This window comes from Montipora foliosa, chromosome 9 (genome assembly GCF_036669935.1).
Source record: "Montipora foliosa isolate CH-2021 chromosome 9, ASM3666993v2, whole genome shotgun sequence".
Classification (NCBI taxonomy): Eukaryota; Metazoa; Cnidaria; class Anthozoa; order Scleractinia; family Acroporidae; genus Montipora; species Montipora foliosa.
The window spans coordinates 17,239,606-17,260,544 of NC_090877.1; the positions used below are offsets into that span (position 1 = coordinate 17,239,606).

The 20,939-nt window shown below is 38.4% G+C and overlaps 1 protein-coding gene across 1 annotated transcript in view; it reads right to left on the reverse strand.

Moving 5' to 3' along the window:
• Nucleotides 1–20,100, reverse strand: part of LOC137971513 (gamma-aminobutyric acid receptor subunit gamma-1-like) — a 36,287-nt gene extending 16,187 nt beyond the window's left edge. The window contains exons 1-5 of the mRNA XM_068818331.1: nucleotides 20,051–20,100; nucleotides 19,114–19,196; nucleotides 17,523–17,590; nucleotides 16,288–16,508; nucleotides 7,754–7,836 (exon numbers count right to left, since the gene is read on the reverse strand). Of these exons, the coding sequence (XP_068674432.1) occupies nucleotides 7,754–7,836; nucleotides 16,288–16,508; nucleotides 17,523–17,590; nucleotides 19,114–19,196; nucleotides 20,051–20,100 (505 nt within the window). The remainder of the gene's footprint in view (nucleotides 1–7,753; nucleotides 7,837–16,287; nucleotides 16,509–17,522; nucleotides 17,591–19,113; nucleotides 19,197–20,050) is intronic.
• Nucleotides 20,101–20,939: the final 839 nt, after the last annotated feature.

Sequence of the window (20,939 nt, forward strand, 5' to 3'; positions counted from 1 at the left end):
AGCAAAAAGCCTCATCCTGGAGGAGGGAATTATTAAACTTCCAAACACCCGGCCCAGATCTAGCTGGATCTGTCAGATCAAGCTCTAGAACAACAAAATCATGGTCAGAATAAACACATGGGAGGATGCTACACTCACTAATCGAATCGCAAAGAACACGGGAGACAAAAAAGGTGTCTAATCTGCTTGCAATACTGAAATCGTGGTTGAACCACGTGAACTGACGCTCTCTAGGATGTTTGAAACGCCATGCATCTCTAATACTACAAGATGATTTAAAATCGGATAAACCCGAATCGACAGAAATGTTACCTCCCATTTTGTCTAAACTGGAATCGTAACAGTTGAAATCTCCCGCTAAAACAAGCCGAGAGTTGGGAAAAAATATGCATGAGCCGACCGAAGAAAAGTTCTTCTGTCAGCTGGAATCGTAGGCACATGAAAATTAACAAGGTTGACATTAATGTCACCAAAACTGATTAAAAGAATGAGGACACGCCCATCTGAGTCCCTTTGCCAAATTGATAGTCTATCTCGAAAACGGTCAGAACACAAAATCGCAACGCCCCCTCTTCTTCTTCCTTCTTGTCGCGTTTGTATAATGCGAGGCGTGACAAAGAATTTTCCACGAAATTGTAAAATCGGTGTTGCTGTCCTTTAATTTCCAAGTGTATTTGCTCAGTTCAGTTGAGTTGCTCTTCGCTCTTGGTTTGCGTACCTTGCTTTGAAATCAGTTGCTGTGAGTCCTACGTACGAAGTACGTAGGACTCACAGCAACTGATTTCAAAGCAAGGTACGCAAACCACAAAGCATCGTTTAAAGCAAGAGCGAAGAGCAACTCAACTGAACTGAGCAAATACATTTGGAAATTAAAGGACAGCAACACCGATTATACAATTTCGTGGAAAATTCTTTGTCACGCCTCGCACTATACAAACGCGACAAAACGTTGTAATTTATGCATAGCTGAAAAATATTACATCATATGCCAGCCTCAAACAGCAACACTCAATAAGCGCAACGAGCTGATTAGTAAATGTAGACACAATGAGAAATTCCTATTGAAGAACGTTAGGTAAAGAGGAGCGTGCAACACGAACGGCCATGTATGACTAAAAAGCGGTAATCTTCAACGAATAAAATCACTCTTGGTTACACACTGATGAGTGCAGGACAAAGTAAACGTCCTGTACGAAACAGATCTGTATGAAAACTAGAGGCAAAAGTATGATCGTGTCCTGATTATTCATTCATATATATATTTATAATTAATTAACAGTAGATTGAGGAGAGGAATATATATAATTAATTAACAGTAGATTGAGGAGAGGAATCTGGACAACTGATTGCATGAGTGAAAATGTGGTTCGGCCGGGAATTGAACCCGGGTCTCCAGATTACTAGTCGGATGCCTTGACCACTCGGCCACCCAACCACGCTGGCAACATGATCCTGATCCTGATCCCGATCCTGATTTGTGAGGCAATCAGTTGTCCAGATTCCCCCTCCCACCCTACATAAATGATTATATATATATATAGATATATATAAGTAGAATGATAAAGATTGAGTATCCAATGATGATGCCACTTGCTAGGAGGATCCAAAAGGATACAAAACGTCTTGACTCAGATAAGTTAATAGGGAAAATGAAAAAATGAAAAAATGAGTCGCTGGCGAACTTCTCACAGGTCTAGTATATTTTAATCTCGTGTAAACGTTTCGCCCTTCGGGCTTCTTCAGTACACGCTAAGAACTAAAAACTGAAAATACCTGGTACAACCTGGCTCGCGCCAGGCTCGCGCCAGGCCTTATTCAAATGTAACAAAGAGATGTAATCTTTGCATAGCAGAAAAATTCTACATCATATGTAAACCGGCAGCGGGCACCCTGAACAAAAGGAACGAGCTGGCGAGTGCGTACCGGCACGCAACTAAATATTTGATAAGGCATGCTTGAACCATCAACCTATAAAAGGAACGTTAGTCAGTCAGTGTTTCATGCACTTGACGAGAGAGGACCATCAGGCCCTTTCGAAACAGTTCTGTAGTGTTTTAATGTTTTAATTTTTCCTTTCCTACACAAGTAATTATAAAGCTCCACGATTGTAGAGCACTCTCCGACTTAAAGATAAGGTTTTCACGTTTCTACTATATATATATATATATATATATATATATATAGTAGATCCCTTGAGCCAATTGGATTGGGTGGAGTTGTTGAGTTTCCTGTAACTTTCCATATATATATATATATATATATAAGAAACATCCTGTGCCCAAGAACGGTGAGAGAAAACATCCTTGCCTTACTCCAGTTTTAACTTCGAAGCTCTCCGACAACTGTCCTTCATGAATAACTTTACATGTGGTGCCTTCGTAAGAGTTTTTTATGACGTTAATAGACTTCTGCGGAATTCCATAATGAGCTAGTAATTTCCAAAGAAAGGGGCGATCCAGACTATCAAAGGCCTTTTGGTAATCCACGAAATTGATGTACAAGGACGAGTTCCATTCAATGGATTGCTCTACGATGATACGTAGTGTAGCAATCTGGTCTGCGCATGATCTAGCGTGCCTGAAACCAGCTTGATGGTCCCTCAAACTTCCATCCACTGCAGATCTTAACCGCTCCAACATAATTCGGTTGAAGACTTTACTTGCTATACATAACAAAGTAATACCTCGATAATTATCACACTCCCTGAGGTTCCCCTTCTTAGGAAGTTTAACTATAAGACCCTCTTTCCACTCAGTGGGTGATTTCTCGTCCTCCCAGATGCTCTTGAATAGTTCATAAAAGACCTCTGTGGTGGTGTTGATGTCTGCTTTGAATACTTCCGCAGGAATGTTGTCGGTACCTGCTGCCTTTCCGTCCTTCATCTTCCTAATAGCACTACTAATCTCTCTTCTTGAAGGTATGGCGCAGTTAACTGGAAATAGATGATCAGCTTCTGGGATATCGGTTCCTCCAACTGGAGGTGGCCTGTTCAGGACCTCTCCAAAATGTTCGACCCATCTATGCAGCTGTTCCTCAGTGGTGGTCAGAATATTTCCTTGTTTGTCCTTGATGGTATGATTAACATGACCAAATTTCCCAGCTAGCTTTCTGGTGGTATAATACAGGTCTTTTCATGTTCCCTTTTGCTGCGGCATCCTCTGCCTCCTTTGCCAGGTTCTCTATATAACATCTCTTGTCCTTTCGAGCACTCTTTCTAGCTTCCTTATGCGCAACATCGTAATCCTTTTGCGCCTGTGCCTTTTCTGCCCGCGTCCGACTGTTGTTAACCCGCTCTTTCTTGCACTTCCTTTCTCTCACTTTCTTTAGGGTATCCATTGAGATCCATTCCTTGTTTCTGGACTGCTGCCTTCCTAAAGTGTCATCACATGTATTAATCCATGAGCTCTTTAGATGTTCCCAGAACGTGTCAATTGTGCCGTCTTCGTCTTCTATATCTTCCAGTGCTTGGAACCGGTTCCTAAGGTTGATTTGGAAAGCGTCTACAACAGAACGATCCCTCAGGTGTGTCACGTTATATTTGGCTCTAGTTTGCTGTTGAGCCTGACACCACTTTAGCTTTAGTTTTAGGGTGGGTACTAGTAGATGATGGTCGCTGCCGGTGTCTGCTCCCCGCATAGCCCTGACATCATGTAAAGATCTTCTAAACTGTCGGGCAATGCAAAAATGATCTAACTGGTTCTCGGTGATGTTATCCGGGGAGCGCCACGTGGCTTTGTGGATCCTTTTGTGAGGAAAGATACTCCCACCAATCACCAGGTCATTGTTGGCGCAAAGGTCCGCGAATAGCTCGCCATTTTCGTTCATCTCTCCTAGTCCGTGTTTTCCCATTACAAGCTCATACTCTCTGTTGTCTCCTCCTATCTTGGCGTTGAGATCTCCCATGAGAATGGTAACTTCCTTTCCTTTCTGCCTTGCAACGAGGCTCTGCAATGCGTTGTAAAACTCCTCCTTGGTTGCTTCTTCGGCTTCATTTGTTGGTGCGTAGCATTGAATAATTCTAACATTAATTTTGCCATGCGATGTCTTGAAAAGGGCAGTAATAAGTCGAGAGTTGATCGGCTCCCAGCTAATAAGCGTCCTGACGGCATGCTTAGAGAACATGAGTGCCACTCCTTCCGTGTGGGGGGCGCTTGTGTCTTCATGGCCTGAGTAGAGCACCGTCTCTCCTGAGCGGAGTTTGCACTTACCAGATTGTATCCAACGGACTTCGCTGAGACCGAGGATCTCCAGGTTGTAATTCCTCATTTCCTCTGCAATGGACGATGATTTTCCGGCATTGGGTCCGAATATTGGACTCAAAAAGTTAACAACATTCCTGTCGGGCTGAGAACGTATAATGTTGGCTCCGAAAATAGGAATCAAAAGTTATCAACTTTGTGTCGGGCAGAGAAAGTAAAGTTCAAATATTAAATCAAGAGCGGACTCAAAATAAGAAATAACAGCGCATGATTTCCTGTTACTGCGGCAATTTACATAACTCCAAATAATGTTAATAGTTATTTCAAAGCCAAAATTCGATTTCTTAGGAAAACGACCAACCAGCTTCTGGCAGCGGAATAAAAAAGCTTTCCGCGTTTTATAGCGCTTTTGTGTTGCATTCTTTGAAAGTTATGCAGGGCTCCAAAGGTTTCGTAGCTGTTTTCTATGTATAAGATCACATATAACAGGAGTACCCAACGAGAAAAATTTCAAAAGTGATTGGATATCACCTCCAGTAATACTTTAACAGTCACTAATTGTTTTTTGGTTGATCATTAACTTCTGCAGGTGGCAAAATTATATCCGCTCCCGAAAGCCATCTAGAGCTAGATTTTAAAAATTCAATTTCCAGCCAGGATCTTTACCATAAGAGCTTTTCCCAGCCAGGATAATTACCAAAAAGGCATTTCCCCAGCCAGGAATGTCTCTTTCTCCCCTTTTTTGCCAGCAAAAAAATAACCAACGTTTAGCCAGCCAGGAAAATAGATTGAGCCATTTTTTCCAGGTGATACAAAAAAAAACAAAACTTCAACGAAAGCTTGGTGGTGTTTGAGACATTTTCTTTGCTTATGACTTCGGTGCACATTAACGCGGGATAAAAATGTCATTTCTACTCTCTACTTACTGGTCTGTGGAAAATATAAGTCGTCTTCACTTCTCCAAATGAAAGCAAAGTTGTGAGACCGGAAAGAATAAATTTAGAGTTGGTTTACTTGATTTGAACGCAAACTAAAGACTAACACCTGAACTCACAAAAAAAAACAAATGCCAGAAAGGGATATTTTAAACTTGTCAATAAAGAAAATTATGCTGTTATGAAGAAATCGGCTGCCAGGAAGGCAAAGTCTATCATTGATGACAATGGACAATTTTGCAGTGCTGACCAAATGAAATGCCAGAAAAGCACAGTCTATCCTTGATGGTGAAGAACAAATATGCGTCCGGAAGATATGAATTGCCAGGAGAGCGTAGACTATTCTTGATAATGACGAACATTATAAGTTCCAGATGATAACAATTGCGAGGAAGGAGCGGTCTATCCTTGACGATGAAGAACAATTATGCAGTGGTGCTGTAAAACTACACTCATGATAAAATATTGGAAATACAGCTCACTTTGATTTCGGCTCGACGGGCGAAAGATTGCTATCGAAGTCCATTACTCGTCGCTTTTAAATCAGAGAATTTTTCATTTGGTTTCAGTGTTCTACATAACAGCACACTCTTGGTAAAATATTAGAAATACAGCTCACTTTGATATCGGCTCGACGGGCGATAGATTGATGTCGAAGTCCATTACTCGTTGCTTTTACGATTCCAGGTATTTGTTTTCACCGCCTGCCTAATTGAGCTCCATAAGGGTATATTTTGTTTAAAAATCCACTAAAACGCCATTCGCGTTACATGACTTTCTACTGTGTCCGCCAGAGAAATCTACGCATTTCCAGTACCCTCTCTATCCTACGAAAATACGAGCAGAAGGCTCTATGCACAAAGACTCTACTTAGCAGGGGAGTGACAGGTAAGACTTTTACCGACACGGAAAAAAAACACCCAACAAATGCCACCCACTTTCCTACTGGGATTGCCATACGACGTCGTTAAAATTACCTGATGAGTGTGGTACTTGTACCATACGAAACAGTTCTGTAGCATTAAAACGATGGTTACTCGTGAAACCTAAACTTGTGTGAAGTCATAGTACTGTTATTGCTCCTCAATCAATTGAGTTGAGCGCTCTACGAAATACGTTCTACTCAAAAAAAGAAATTATATAACACAAATGAAGACAAGACACGTTTATAGAGAACACCTATATATTTCGACTGACTTGTCGGTCTTCTTCAGGGTGAATGAAGAAAAACCGTTATACAAAATTTCTTCTACGCCACTGAAATACGAAAGTGCGCGCTACGACTTCAACCGTAAATAACCGTAACAATTCAAACATAAGTAACATACGCACGTGCCAAAGGACAACACATGCGCGTGCCAACGGAGAGTATATGAGTTACGCTAAAAATAAAAGGGAAATAATTTTAAAAATAAGGGAAAATAGCAGACAAATTACCCAGTAAAGTATGTAATAGGTAATTCTGTATTAGAAACAAAATTTTACTTCCGGCTACGTTCCCCTCTGTTCTGGCTAAAAAAGAAGTCACTCTCATTAAGCCCATCCGGTTTCAAGGATCGGAGCCGATATGCCCATTGCCTTTCCTTAGCAAGCAGATCATCGTCTTTTGCATTAACTTTATCTATAAGTTGTATGCTAATATCTTGAAGTCCATGATGCCCATGACTATAAAAATACTTATAGATAAGATCATCGCTCTCCTTATTAACAGCAGACATCCTAGATTGGGCTCGTAAACGGCTCTTGTGGTTGTTGAACCTTAACCTAAACTTAGTGGTGGTGGAGCCGACATATTGAAAACCACAAACCTTGCAACTAATTAAGTAAACAATATTCCTAGAATTACAATCCAAACTGCGATTTATAGTATAGCTAGTACCAGTAGCATGGCTAGAGAACCTATCTCCCACAATAAGATAATTACAAACATCACATCTACTACTAGCACATTTATGAGTTCCTCGGGTACCCTCAGTTTCCTGATCAAGAGGTCGTAATTTAGAGCGAACTAGATAGTCTCTCAAGCTCTTGGGGCGACGAAACGCCATCATGGGTAAATCTTGAATGGCCTGCTTACACCTATAGGTGTAAGGGTGATATGTGATAACACTAGATCAACATATGATTCACAAGCGGACAAGGGTAATTAATGTAAAGAGTCAGTTAAATAGATCCCTTGAGCCAACAACGTATCACCCCCAGGAGGACGTGGGTTCAAATCCCGCTCAGGGCAATTACAGTTTTCCCCAGAAGTTGTCCAGTGTTGAGTTTCCTGTAACGTTCTCTCAATTTCTCTTCAACTTGGACTGTGAATCCATTTGCGATCCTCCTGGGGTTGATACGTTGTTGGCTGCGCAAAATTAAAACTTATTTTGTTGTGCTCTAGGCCAGATCATACGTATCAATGGCAGTACTATTAACCGCAAGAAAAATATCGAGGAGACAATAAGTTTGATCAGTTTGACATTGAGTCAGAAATGTAAGGAAAAACCCAAAGGTGTCACTGTTTTTATTAGTTTCGTTTATATTGCTTTCTTTCCATACATGTAGGTGTGAACTGAGGCCTAGCTTTGCCATCGTCGCATTAAAATGGAATTCTGAACTCTGATGTCTACTTACAACTTCCAAACGTAATGTTGCAATGTTGAATGTCCATAGGAAAATCGTGCAACTGCATCTCACATGCCACAACAAGGCGAGTACTATATACAGAGAGAACAAGGAAAAATTAACATCAATAACTGTACGATGCCACAAATGAGAGATTTTCACTTTAATAAAGAGAATAAATTTTGGGTTTACCTTGATGTGAGACCTTTCCAAGTTTTTTTTTCAAGTTTTTGCTTTAACTACTTCCTTTCATTTCATTGTTTATTTACTTAATTAATTTATCAATTAATTACTTAATTTAGGGTTAGTAATGGACTTCGTTTTATGTCCTTAACGAGTTTCACAGTACCCATTGCCGGTTTTCGCATTACGCTTTATAATTGTACAAACGCTTTAGTTTTGTATAGTTTTACCTCGTTAGTGATTACTTCGTTAAGTGTTTTCAATATTTTCGTTGTACTCTTGGTCATGTGACTTCTGTGCCGTCTTAGCGTCATCTTTGCAAACAGCGAGTCTTGTTTTCTTTTGTCATATTTTGTAGGATTTTTATTGCAAGTGTTTTCGTTAGATTTCTATTAAATTGTCCTTGTAGTTATCTGTAATCTTTCTTTTAGGCCGGGAGCATAGTGACTGTCCACAGTGTTCGACACTAACGTTTGGCCGATTGCCCGGGGCAAGCGAAATATATCCGTGAACAAGTAAAACAACTGTAAGACTTGAACGATCGGGCAATCAGAATTTTTGTTCAACTCACATTTTGCGGAACGACTTGATTTGCAACAAAGAAAGTGACTAGTAATATGACGTAGTAGCCACAAAAACGATAAAGAAATAAATGTTACATCTCTTTGCTGTCATTTATTTAAAGATATATATAGATACAAACCTCAAAACAGATACGAACATGCTTTCTCCGCGGGAAAAGAATGCTTGTTACAATTGAACCCAGTTCTCGCACGGCCAAATGCGTACGATACGTTCATATTGTACAAGTCTGTAAATGTACTGCGAAAATGAGTATTTTTCAGTTCAGTTATCTATTTCTTTCTGCATGGATTGTTCAGCCACTTCATCATATTCAGTGAACAAGTGAACAATACTCCTGATGATCACTAAGTTAAAATTAGATTTCACTGATAGTTACCTAATTGTTCATTTCTTTCATGAAATTTGGTCGATTACGTTTGATTTGGTTGCAAAGCATTTGCTAAGTTACTACTTAAGTGACTTGTAAGCACCAAATTATCAGATAACAGTTTGTTATAGCTTTTATTCTCCTTCGTGGACAAATTTGACGTTTTTACAAGCCTCCTTTGAGTTTTAATTTGCAACAGGTCTTTAGAAGGAGGGCAACCAAAAAAAAACCATGGGCAACGAAAAAGACACAACTGGTTGCCCAAAGGGCAAAGTAGTAAGAAAGTTAGTGTCGAACACTGCATACTTAGTCTATAGTTTCCCTTAAGTATAGCTTTAGTTTCCCATTGTAAATCAGGGGCGTAGCTAGCCTTTTGATTAAGCTAAGGCTCAACAAGAACTTCCTTAACTTGTTTTCTTTAATAGCTAAAAGGCCATATTTTCTTTTGCTGACTATACAATAGCAAATCCCCGCAATAGCAATGACGTTTTATTTTGAAAAATAAAATAAAATCTTATATATTAAAAAATCCGGAACGGTTGTCACGAACGTTTCTAAGGAGTTTTCTTGCCACAAAAAGTAGACTTGTGACGACATGTTATTTTTGGATTTCCGAAAAAGATAGCTTTTCATATAGTCTCGTCAGTTGTTGTTAGGTGTTCGTTGTGGTCGAGTTATCGAGATTTGAGATATGTAAACAAGAAGCGGTTGTGTTCATCGCACCGAATTTACCGTTTGTTCGATCTATTATTGTCTACAAGCCGAGATTTATTTTATTTCGTCTAAGCGTCATCGATTTATATAAAGCATCATTTGTTCGAATCAAATATTGTGCGCAATTATCTTAAGCCTGGTTCCCACTGGTCCGATAAGCACAAACATAAGTACAAGCACAAAAAAGGAAATTTCTCTTTCCTTGCACATTCGCTTATTTCACAAGTGGAAACCGGCGTGAGTTAAGCATAAGCACAAGCACGACGATTCGCACGCATCTTGAATCTCACTGGATCTTCTCCGACGTTACTGCGCTTGCTAAACATAGTGACCGAGCTCCTGGATGGGGGACTGGAAACTAGACACTTCAAAGCCTTTTTTCTCGAAAACCAGCCGTACAACCCCACCTCAAAATTTCCGGATTTCCGAAAGCGAGAAACAATAATTATGTAGAGAAATAAATAGTTAAATCTGCCAGACAGGTTTTTCACAAATGACAAAAACGTCGATTTTCGTCTATTTTAATAATAACTGAAAAACTTTCTGATAGAACTTTTTGAAAAAATGTTGACGGTTTTGTCTACATGTTGTTTACTAATTCGCAAAATTTTAACCCTGGTTGTACGGCTAGGTTTTGAGAAAAAGGTCTTTGAAATGTCTAATTTCCAGCCCCCCCTCCAGGAAGTCCGTCACTATATTATGCGTTTTCCCCTGATTTGTATTTATTTGTTAGGTAAAATTACATTTTACATCAATTGCAGTGACCAACACTTCACAAGAGACATCATTTTGCTTTAATTTTACAGATTTCAAAATTTTGATATATTTTTTTTCGAATAACTGTAGTAAGACACCCTAAACTCTTGTTCTTAGGCCACCGTAGCTTGATTAAGAAAATAACACAAACAGCGGTGATAAATATTGTATTCCAACGCATTTTTAAAAAACTTGACGTTTCGTATGCTAGTCAAGACACATTTTCAAAAGTGACCGTTACAATTTTTGGAAACTATATATATATATATATATATATCGTAAACATTAGGGGTCTGGAACCTAGACTGAGAAAAATGATCTGCAGCAGTCAAGTTTTATAAAAATGCGTTGGAATACAATGTTTATCACCACTGTTTGTGTTATTTTCTTAATTAAGACACCTTGAATTCTACTAGATAACGTTTTGTTATACTCTCTAATAAGTGAAAGAATTTAAGGAGATTTCCAACAAAGAAATAAGAACGGTAGTTCATCGACTTAGTTTTTCAGATAATTTTCAAAAACTGAAATTTAGAGGGCTTTTTTGTGGACCTGGCGTGTTGCCATGGTAACCGATGTGACGTCATAAAGAATTACGCAACAATAGAGTTGCAAAGATATTTATAGTTTGCCTACACTGTGAAATATCCTTCTTTGGTATCTTTCATCGTTTCACAAACACTGTAGCAACAACAAAGCCCTTTCGAGCCTCCTTAATGCGACAAAGAAAAAATGAACAACGAGAAAGAGAAATACAAAGGCGAAGAGAACGGCGACAGAGCTACAGGAGCCATATGAGGCTATTGGCAGAAGGATGAGAAAGGTTTACCTTTATGATACTTTTACACTGAAGTGCGTTAGGCAACCAATTTCACTTAACCGAGGCTAAAGGAATTACAACAGCTAAACGGCACTGGCATGACCATGTCCATCATGCCTCGTTGCCTAGCTATTTGTACAACCGAAAAAGGCCTGCTGTGTTGACAGATTCTGACCTATTTCAAGATTCAGATTCTGGCATGATTTGTTGTCATTGTTGTCTTTTTCGTCTCGTATATCCGACCTTTCGACTCGTACATACGTTGAATTGAATTTTAGTACATATTTCTGCAACGAATGCAATTGTAAGCAATGCTGGGGGCAGTTTTTTGTGGCCAGATAAGGCTTCTAAAACGGCTTGATAAGCTGGAACCTGCGCTTTTGAGCAAAATTTACAAAATCTCGGTTGTTTGTGTAGTTTGTCAAGCGGTTTTGTGGCCGGCTATGCTCGGCCATTGTTGCTTATTTTGGAATTGAATTCATCAATACTCTGGAAACTGTCCGCACTAAATTAATACCTTTCGATTAGGCTTTTTTATGTGAAATGGATGTCCAATGCACGTGAGCTGCTTTGTTTGATGGTAAAATTGCAGTAGAGTAAGCGAATTGCTACGCTTGGCTTTTTAATCATTGGCTTAATTTAATATTTATTTTTTTCTGTTGTTCTAATGAAACGGAAGACAGAGGGTGTAAAGATTACCATTCAAAACGGAAAATGTTGTCAAAGGGATTAGTGTGCATGTAATTGCAGTTTTAGTTGTTGTTCAAAATAAAATATTGGCTATTTTTTGCAAGGCTTGTTCGTTTATTGCAGTCAGATCAGAGGTGTTTGATCACTATGCACTGTATCAAACTAAATGATGATTTGTACGTTATGCAGAAGGCTTATTTTTATATAAACTGTATTGCTTTCTGGGATGAGAAACGGTAGCCACGCCTTAGGCTTGGCTAAATCTATATATTAGTGGTCCAAGTACAGAACCCTGGCGAACACCACATTTAATATATAAAAAGCCAATTTGAACATATTGAAAACGAGAGTGGAGATAACTATGCATCCAGTTTAGAGGGGTGCCTCGTATACCATAGAAATGTAACTGCTCTGGGAGGATGGAATGATTAAAAGTGTTAAAGGCCTTTCTGAGATCGATGACGATAACTATAGTGCATTCTTTTCGAACGATTCAAATATTTTGTAAGTAAGCGCCAATATTGCCATGAAGTACAGTGTTTCTTTCAAAAACCATACTGAGGATAATTTAGTATGTTGTGACAAGTAAGATAATTTATAAGGTGATGATAGTTTACGTGGCGCTCTCAAGAATTTTGAAAAAGCAAGGTAAAATTGAGATGGGCCTATAATTGGTGAACTTAGTGCTGTCTTCACTTTTGAATACAGGAATTACCTTACTGATTTTGAGTCTATCAGGCACAGTACCAGTAGAAAAAGAGATTTTACAGAATTGATAAAGGGGAGATGCCAATAAGTCAATAGATGCTTTAATAACATTGATGCTAATACAGTCCACTCCCTCACTGTGACTGCTTTTAAGAGAGGAAACTACTGTATATTGACAATTTCTTCAGGAGTAGTAGATGAGGTGAAGAAATTATCCACAAAGGAACCATTCAGATATGATTTGTGCATGGTCAACAGAAACACGGGGGATTTTGGCGGTCAGGGAGGGACCAATGTTAGTAAAGAATTAATTAAACTTGTTAGCAGTTGTTTATAAAATTACCTCTGTTGTCTTTCATATTTGTAAAAGGTCTGGATTAATGGAATTTTGAGGTGACCACGCTTTTATTTATAGACCAAGTTTGTCTTAATGTTAATTTGTCATGGTAGTACTTTTTCCTTCATAACTGAATTATATAATTTATTTTATTTCATTTATTTATTTTATTTTATTTCTATCATTGTTAACTAATTAATTACAAATTACAATAACGATAAAAATTAGCATAATAATAATACAAAGCCGTTCCGCCTGTAAATAGCCAACGCTAGTCGAGGCGGGCGGCATAAGGTTACAGTAGTCAGTTAAGCATAACTAAATTACTGTTTACGAGATGTAAAAAAAAAATTAATTAACTAGGAAAGTAACTTGAATGTTGTAAGATAGCAATGTATTTGTCACGAAATTTAGTATATGCAGCTTTCTTAGTTGGTGTTAGGTTTTAACAGAATTCCATAGAGAGGGAATCTTTCCTTCAACGGGAGTTTGAGAGCACGGAGGTAAACCAAGGTTTGGTTGATGCCCCTTTCGGTACCTTCCATTGGAAAATAATGAAAGGCCCTTTTAAATACCTAAATGACAGATTTCCCTACCCTTTCATATACTTCGACTCGAGAAATCCCTACCTTTTCATATAACTGAAGCGTGAAAAAGTTACCTCTTTCGGGCCGAGCCTCTCCGTATAGGCCATTATAGGGAGTATCCCCCCCCCCCCCCTCCCCGGGAGTTGATGAACAATTTTTTGCCTTAACAGTCTTAAAAGAGTTATATGCTTCATTTGGTGAAGACGATTGTGTGAAATTCCAGTTGGTAGGGGCAAGTTGGGAACAAAAAGAGTCAATGTTACGAGTAGTTATTTGACGCTAGCAGTAGCCTGTGTACAGACCGCCCCTCCCCTCAAAAAAAAAAATCGGACAGGAACGGTCTGTGATTTACCGTTAGTAATCGTGTTCCGGAATAATTTTGCTACATTATTTAGTAATCTACGCTGACCAAAATTTGCGTGGCTCATATTTCGTTTGGAGCTAAATTCTCAAAATGGTGGTCAATGAGGTAGATTTCAAACGTGCATCGAAGAGCGCCTCCGATAGTTTTAAGATACCTTGGCTTTATAGCATAGAAGCACTCTTTAAAGGACAGGATGTATTTGCAAGTCTTCCAACCAGGTACGGCTCTGATCTTCAAAACAGCACAGATCGTTGCCGATGAGCTGTTATTTTCCTCGGTGTTTACATTCTCAAATCTTCCATGGCATCACGCTTTGTAGATTGTACTTGAGAATGGCTAGGCTGGTTGGGATTACCTTGACTGGTAAGGAATAGCGGGAGACGTTTCCGAGTGGACAATCTTTTGAATAGTGCTATATTCGCCTCGTGAAGAGCGCTTTCGTTTCTTTTGCGCTGACAATTCCTACAAATGATATGTACGTCGAATCGATTTCCACTTTACACTCCATAGATAACAATCCGCTCGTACTTTAAAAGAAAAACCTCTTTGACAATCAAAAAGATTTTTATTCATATTTTGTACCGTGCTCAAAGTACACACGAACGAACTCATCGTAAAATCTCTCACGGTGGTTCTCACGGTGTTGATGTGGAGAAATAAAAATAAAAGCCAATCAAAACTCGTTGTTTCAATGATGTAATGATCGATGGGTAATAACCAATCAAATCATTTTCCACACATTCCAGGAAAAATCACGTGGTATGGAACACGATTATCAACGGTAAATCACAGACCGTTCCTCTCCAATTTTTTTTTGAGGGGAGGGGCGGTCTGTACACAGGCTACGCTAGCAGAAGCAGGAGTTTGGTTTAAGTTTAAGGGAAGAGTTGGGAACAAGTATTCTTGTAAGTCAACTGAGTGCTTTTTCAAGCTGAGTAAATTCAAATGAAATAATGAGAAGCATCTAGGATTGGAAATGTCAGGGAACATATTATTAAACTGTCTGCTGGTCATATAAGTACATCGGGATAATAACTTGAAGTCAGCATATTGAGGCTTGGATCAACAGCAGAATTATGAAGAAGGTGGTAAGTGCCAGGGTCTCCTAGGAATGGATTAAAAATTCTGGATTCCAAGTTAGAACTGTCAAGGTTTAAAGAGGATTGAAAATCTAACAGAGCAAATAGAAAATCAGCATCATTTCAAAATGATTAAAAGGAAATATGTCAGCCAGGCAATTAGTACATTACCAGTCACAATCAGAATTGGTCAGATCATTATTCTCATAGAGAGAAAGTGGGGTACATTTCAGATGTGTCCATATGTGGCAAAATTCTCAGAATATAGCCTTATGGTTATTATGAACTCTAAATTTACATACGGCGCAAGGATTTTTAACACAATCAGGCATTAAATAAAGAGGATAAAATAACTAGTTAGGACTAAAAATAAATTAGACCCATATATGTAAATGGTATAGCAAGTCTGGTTAACTCTAAATTGAGATATTATTATCTGTAGATATAAATCACTTCTTTTTAATTTAGCAAAATCCCACAAAGAAAAGAAATCAGCTGTGAATCTGCATTAATTAAAGCATTAGATTGTTGACTGCCAGGGATGATAAAACTACATGTAGTAAGACCTCCTGTTTCTACGTTCAAGGTTGGCAAGATTTCATATAGGACTTATGTTGTACAACTCAACTTGGACTTAAATGGAAAAAATGTCTGGCTAAGCCCCTGTAAATGGTTAATAGTTTATGCCGTTCTAGAGTTTAATGTAGCTTTGAGGCTACACAGTCATTGACCAAGGAATTTCTTGACCAATCAGTGAAATTAACAAAATATTTAACGTTTAGTGATTTCGACTTCTTATTGGTTCATTCGCCAATCGGCGCGAGCTGTGATTGGCCAGACCACTTAATGGGGCTAGGTCACGCAATTTTAGGCAATTTCAGCACTGATCGAATGGTCATAGAATGAACTAAAATATCAAAATAACTGTTCAAAAATATAGAAGAACTCTAACAAAACACAGGGAAGCCAAGAAGGGACATGGATGGACAAAACTGGAGATGATTGAAATGGATTGAATTTGGGTAAATTTGAAAAACGTCGGCCCACCTTTTTTCAAATTTGTATCAGTCTATTTCAAAATGCCATTTACACAGCTGGAAAATCATTCTCAGTTGTTATGTGGCCGTGATTTTGCAAATGAAAGACTCTTGCTCTGCCAATTTGATTAGAGCTCATAATTAACAAAATTAAACAAAATTACCTAAAATAGCTTAACCTAGCCCCTTTAATCCAGGTTTTTCAGTTTGACAACACGAGAAGGCCTAGATTTTGAAATGTCTTCTTGCTCGTTAATGAACGTTTCTTCTTTGATTGCTTCGTTGGTTTCCAGTCAACGAAAATAGACATACTCACTTTCTCGAATAATAAACGTCACCGCTTGGCTTGAGTCTCAGCACCGAATGCAAGGCTGTATCTTCCATATCCAGATCTGTTTCTCGTGAATTGTAGCAAAAAGTGTCAGGTCTCCACACAAGTCCAATATCTTGTTTCGTCAAGGCGACTGTGGAATTAAGAACATTTGCAAGGCGAGGATCCTTCCATTCTTGACGAAAATACAGGAAAGTTGTTATTTCCTAACAAGAATAAGACTGTTTAATTTAAAGATACTTTTCCCATCGATCACTAACGCATGATATACTGTTTCAAGTCAGCGTTCGAGAAGAAAGAGCTTATGATTGCTTATCCGCGTTTTTAAGTTTCCTTGGAGCTGCAATTTTTTGTTTGGTCGATGTCATTCGGCTGCTCGCTTTGTTTAACAAATTCTGTGGTCGCGTTATTCGGCTGCCGACATTGTTTAAATTTTGTGAGGTAGAATGGGGCAACCATGCGAAGCTTGAAAGACGGAATAGTGCCTCCTTCAACGCGGAAATTCTAAGACAAAAGATGATTAAGAAAATGCTCAACTACTGTAAAAAAAAAAGTTGCGTTATAGGCGAAAATTTTAAAAGTGAAGACCCGATGTTATCTTAATAATCAAGAATAAACAAGGGGCATACAAGTAGTATACCATGTCAGGAGGATTATGCGGATCGAGCGGATCGATCCGCATCCCACTGACTCCCTAGGCATTAAACCTTAACCCTTACGTCAATAGGTAAAATCATGCAAAATTATGGTATCTTAACAGGAGCAGGACCAATTGCCGTTGCTTCCCCCAAACTCTGGAACTCTCTTCCAGTTAGTCTCCGCTAGTTAGACAACCCTAACGAGTTTAAGCGCCATTTCAAGTCATACATTTTAAAGCAAGCTTTTTGTTCTTAGATAATTTGCAAATGATTTTAAATTCTTATTGTAAACAGGTAAAGTCACTTTATTTAACTTCGGTAGTTCCTTCAGCTGCTAGGCTGGAATCAAAAACTTTAGCGTCAATGTCAAATTTTAATTTTAACTTTTCATTATTTTTCTATATTTACATTGAGCTTATTTTTGAATATAGAAATATTTAATGTACTTGTAATGCGGAATAGATTATATTTTACATGTTTTTTGCCCACTTTAAATAACAAATTATAGTTTTAAAAATACCTTAGTACAATATTTAAAGTTCCCCAATATTCTTGTTTAAGTTTGTGAATGGATTATCTTACCATCTCCACTTCCTCTATCTTTCCAAATGATTCTACGTAAGCATCCACCATGATCAATGTTGCATTTTCTTCGGAAAAACAAACATGGAAGCTTTAAGACAAGTCCTCGACCGTAACAACAACGAAATTACAACTGAAAAGTTTGAAAAGAGGATCTGAACAAGTATTCCTGGAGACTACACTTTCCTCATGGAACCATAATGAGCTGGACAATGAGTGAATTTGACTTTCAGTTTAAATAAAACTCAGTTTTTGTTTATGAATTAGGAATGGATATGACAACCACGCAGGTCCACTTGATCCTAAGGGAATATGCAATAAATATCTGGAGGGGGGGAAGGTTCTGAAATGAGCAAAATAGGCCTTTTACGTGGGGCCTCCACAGTACTAGATGTAAAATAACTTGTAATCACTCCCCCTTTTAAAATAAGAGTACTACCAACCCCTCCCCCCTCCCTTTTTCCCGTCCGATCTTTTGAGAGGAACTTTATAGCTCACTAAACTTTAAATTACCTTTACATATTTATTTATTCAAGAGGTATCTTTGTCAGAGATAAGCATTACTTCAAAGTTCTCTCAATGTTTAATTCACAAACTGACAAATCATGTTTGCGTGATCTCCTTGCATGCAAATGTTTTATTGGGAAAACTCAGGACCTCGTTCACAGCTTTTATTATTAGACCTCGAATTGTCATGAATAAAAATGTCTGTTTTGCTTGTTTGTGATTTATGTCAAACTACATATAAGTTGTGTCATGTTTGTTCTCGAAATTTTTAAAGAAGCATCATTTCGAAGCTTTTTTATCACAGACTATATAAAATTAGCCAGGCCTAAAAGCGGAGTTTCCATGTTATTTATTCTTACAAAAAGTTAACCTGGTTTGAGCTTGCAATTCAATCGAAAATCAGTACTGGTCAGCGGTCAACTTTCAAAAAACCAGCTGACCTCGATGATCTTTAAAATTGAGACCGTGATATGATCACGTGATACTGGTCAGCGGGTACCTTGTTTTGACGGGTGTCAATAAGCCATAACCAAAGATGTTCCCGCCAAAAACGCATTACACCGTTGAGTTTCACATTGGCATACATGGCCGTACTTCAGGACTTCAACGGGGTTTGAACCCGTGACCTCGCGATACCTACCCAATGTCAGTGGCTTCATAGCTCAGTTGGTTAGAGCATCGCACCGGTATCGCGAGGTCACGGGTTCAAACGCCGTTGAAGTCCTGAATTTTTCTGGTTTCTCTACGCAATTGCTAAAATTGCGTCCATAACTGCGAGGGTCATAGCTTTACTTGATTTCATCTCCGCAGTTCAGTATATGACTCATTTCATATATCATTTCGTTCAGTATCAATCCATTTTGGTCATAACCGATAATTATTGCATAGTCCATAATTCGGTTAAGCTAAATAAATCCTGGGCCTGGGGATCCAGTGGGTAATTTTATTTCAGTTTCTTAACCAACCACTAAACATTTTCCCACAACTTGCTTTTTTGTTACAATTTGCCAGTTTTCAGAGATTTTTCACTATTTCATGCCAAAAATCATAGCGTGTCAGAGTTAATGGGCGACTGAGTTCTCACCTCCGTAATTAGGACGTATTCCCTTGTCGTAATTGGTTGTTTTCAAATGCTTCTTCAGAACTTGAATAGCAGAGAGATTAACACTAGAAAAAAAACATTCAATAAAATCATTCCTTTCATCTCAAATGTCATTGGCGCTATTGTGATTAACTTGTTTGAATATGACATTCTAGCATGGCAGACCATAATGTACAGCGTAATGAGAAAGCACACTTGGCCATCCCTGAAAAGGAGATTGGACATTTCGTAACAATTACACGACGCACAATCCCATCGTAATATCACAAGCTTTAAAAAGAAAGAAAACAGTCAGTTCAAGAAGAAACAACGTTTCTGAGTTTCTGAGCTACGCCGCATTGATATACAGTATTTAGGTATAAAACCCAATTTGAATACTGTTAGCTTTCAGTTGTTTTGCGCGTAATGAGGTGTAATCTCTGTTGTTTTTAATTTCAGGGATAGAGAACATCCAAGAGACAGTGCCTTAATTGTTCAAGAAGCCTCTTCAATTACAAAGACAAAAGTTCAAAATACCATTTTGTACTGCAGGACGTATATCCGCATTTGAACCAAGGCCAGTGGTATCTTGTGACGTGAAATCTGGACTGGCCACGTACTCTGGAGAACTATTTTGCTTAACCACAAGTCACCATCGCAAAAATAATGAGAAGCCAATCATATATCATAGTGCAAATAAAGTACATACAAACAGCGCTGATAAGCGCGGGAAAATTCAGGCCTCGGATTGAATGAAAATGTGGCGCGTAATATTTAATCAATCGCTAAACGAAATATTCCAAAACCAGTGCACTGGCGAGATTTCTTTTGACACTCTTTTTGATAAGGATCTTGAGTTGAAAATGAAGTTTGAATTTGAGGTGCCAACAAGAAAGATTTATAATAAATCATGCTAAACTCTGAGAAGACGCCACGATACCTTGCAGCAGCCACCAATGTTGGGTAGAAAATGACTGTGATCCAGGCCATCTCAATCACAAAAATTCTACAGGAGTTTCGACCTAAGCAATTAACTGATCGTTAGAAAAATAAAATGAAATACTTAATTAACTGTCATGAATCATCCTGAGTGGCACATAATCACATGGCTTTTATGGCACATGTTAGAGCTCCCCGAATTGTGAAGGAGTTACAAAGGAGAAAAAAAAAAGAAAGTAACTTGAAACCTGAATACTTAAATATATAAATATATAAGAACTAAATAATGAAAACCATGACAATGACGGTCCATTAATTAAACGGGTTATGGTAGAGGGGAACTATATCCCCTCTATTCACTTTCCACTCATTTGTTTAAAAAATTATATCAACCGTTTACACGAGGTGGGTGAGACAACTCGGGAGGGCGAGACCACTCGGGGAGGCTTATACTTTATAAAAACGAACGAGAAAGAAAGAAGGGCAATTTTTAAAGATGTGTCTGAAAATATATGCATAATTAAGTAGGGTCAACTTTCTCTCGGTCGTCACGCAATTCTCAAATAGACGCTCGGTAAAGTCGTCTCGGGAAGGAGGGCTGTCTCGGGTAACCGAGCCTTAAAGGCTTAAAGTAATCCAAGCAACTTGTTTGATTTTGCAACAACAGAAAAAATAACACTATACAAGCTATATACACAATTAAATCGTTCATAAAAAAATAATCAATAAATAATTGTTAAAAACTCTGACTTAAACATATTCACAACAAAAAGTGAATATTAAATCGATTTAAAAGTCGATGTACATGCCCGGCCCCAGTTACATCGAACCGTTGATTCATAATACGTAGAAGTCCTTAAATGTAGCTAAAATCTGTACTTCTAAAATTT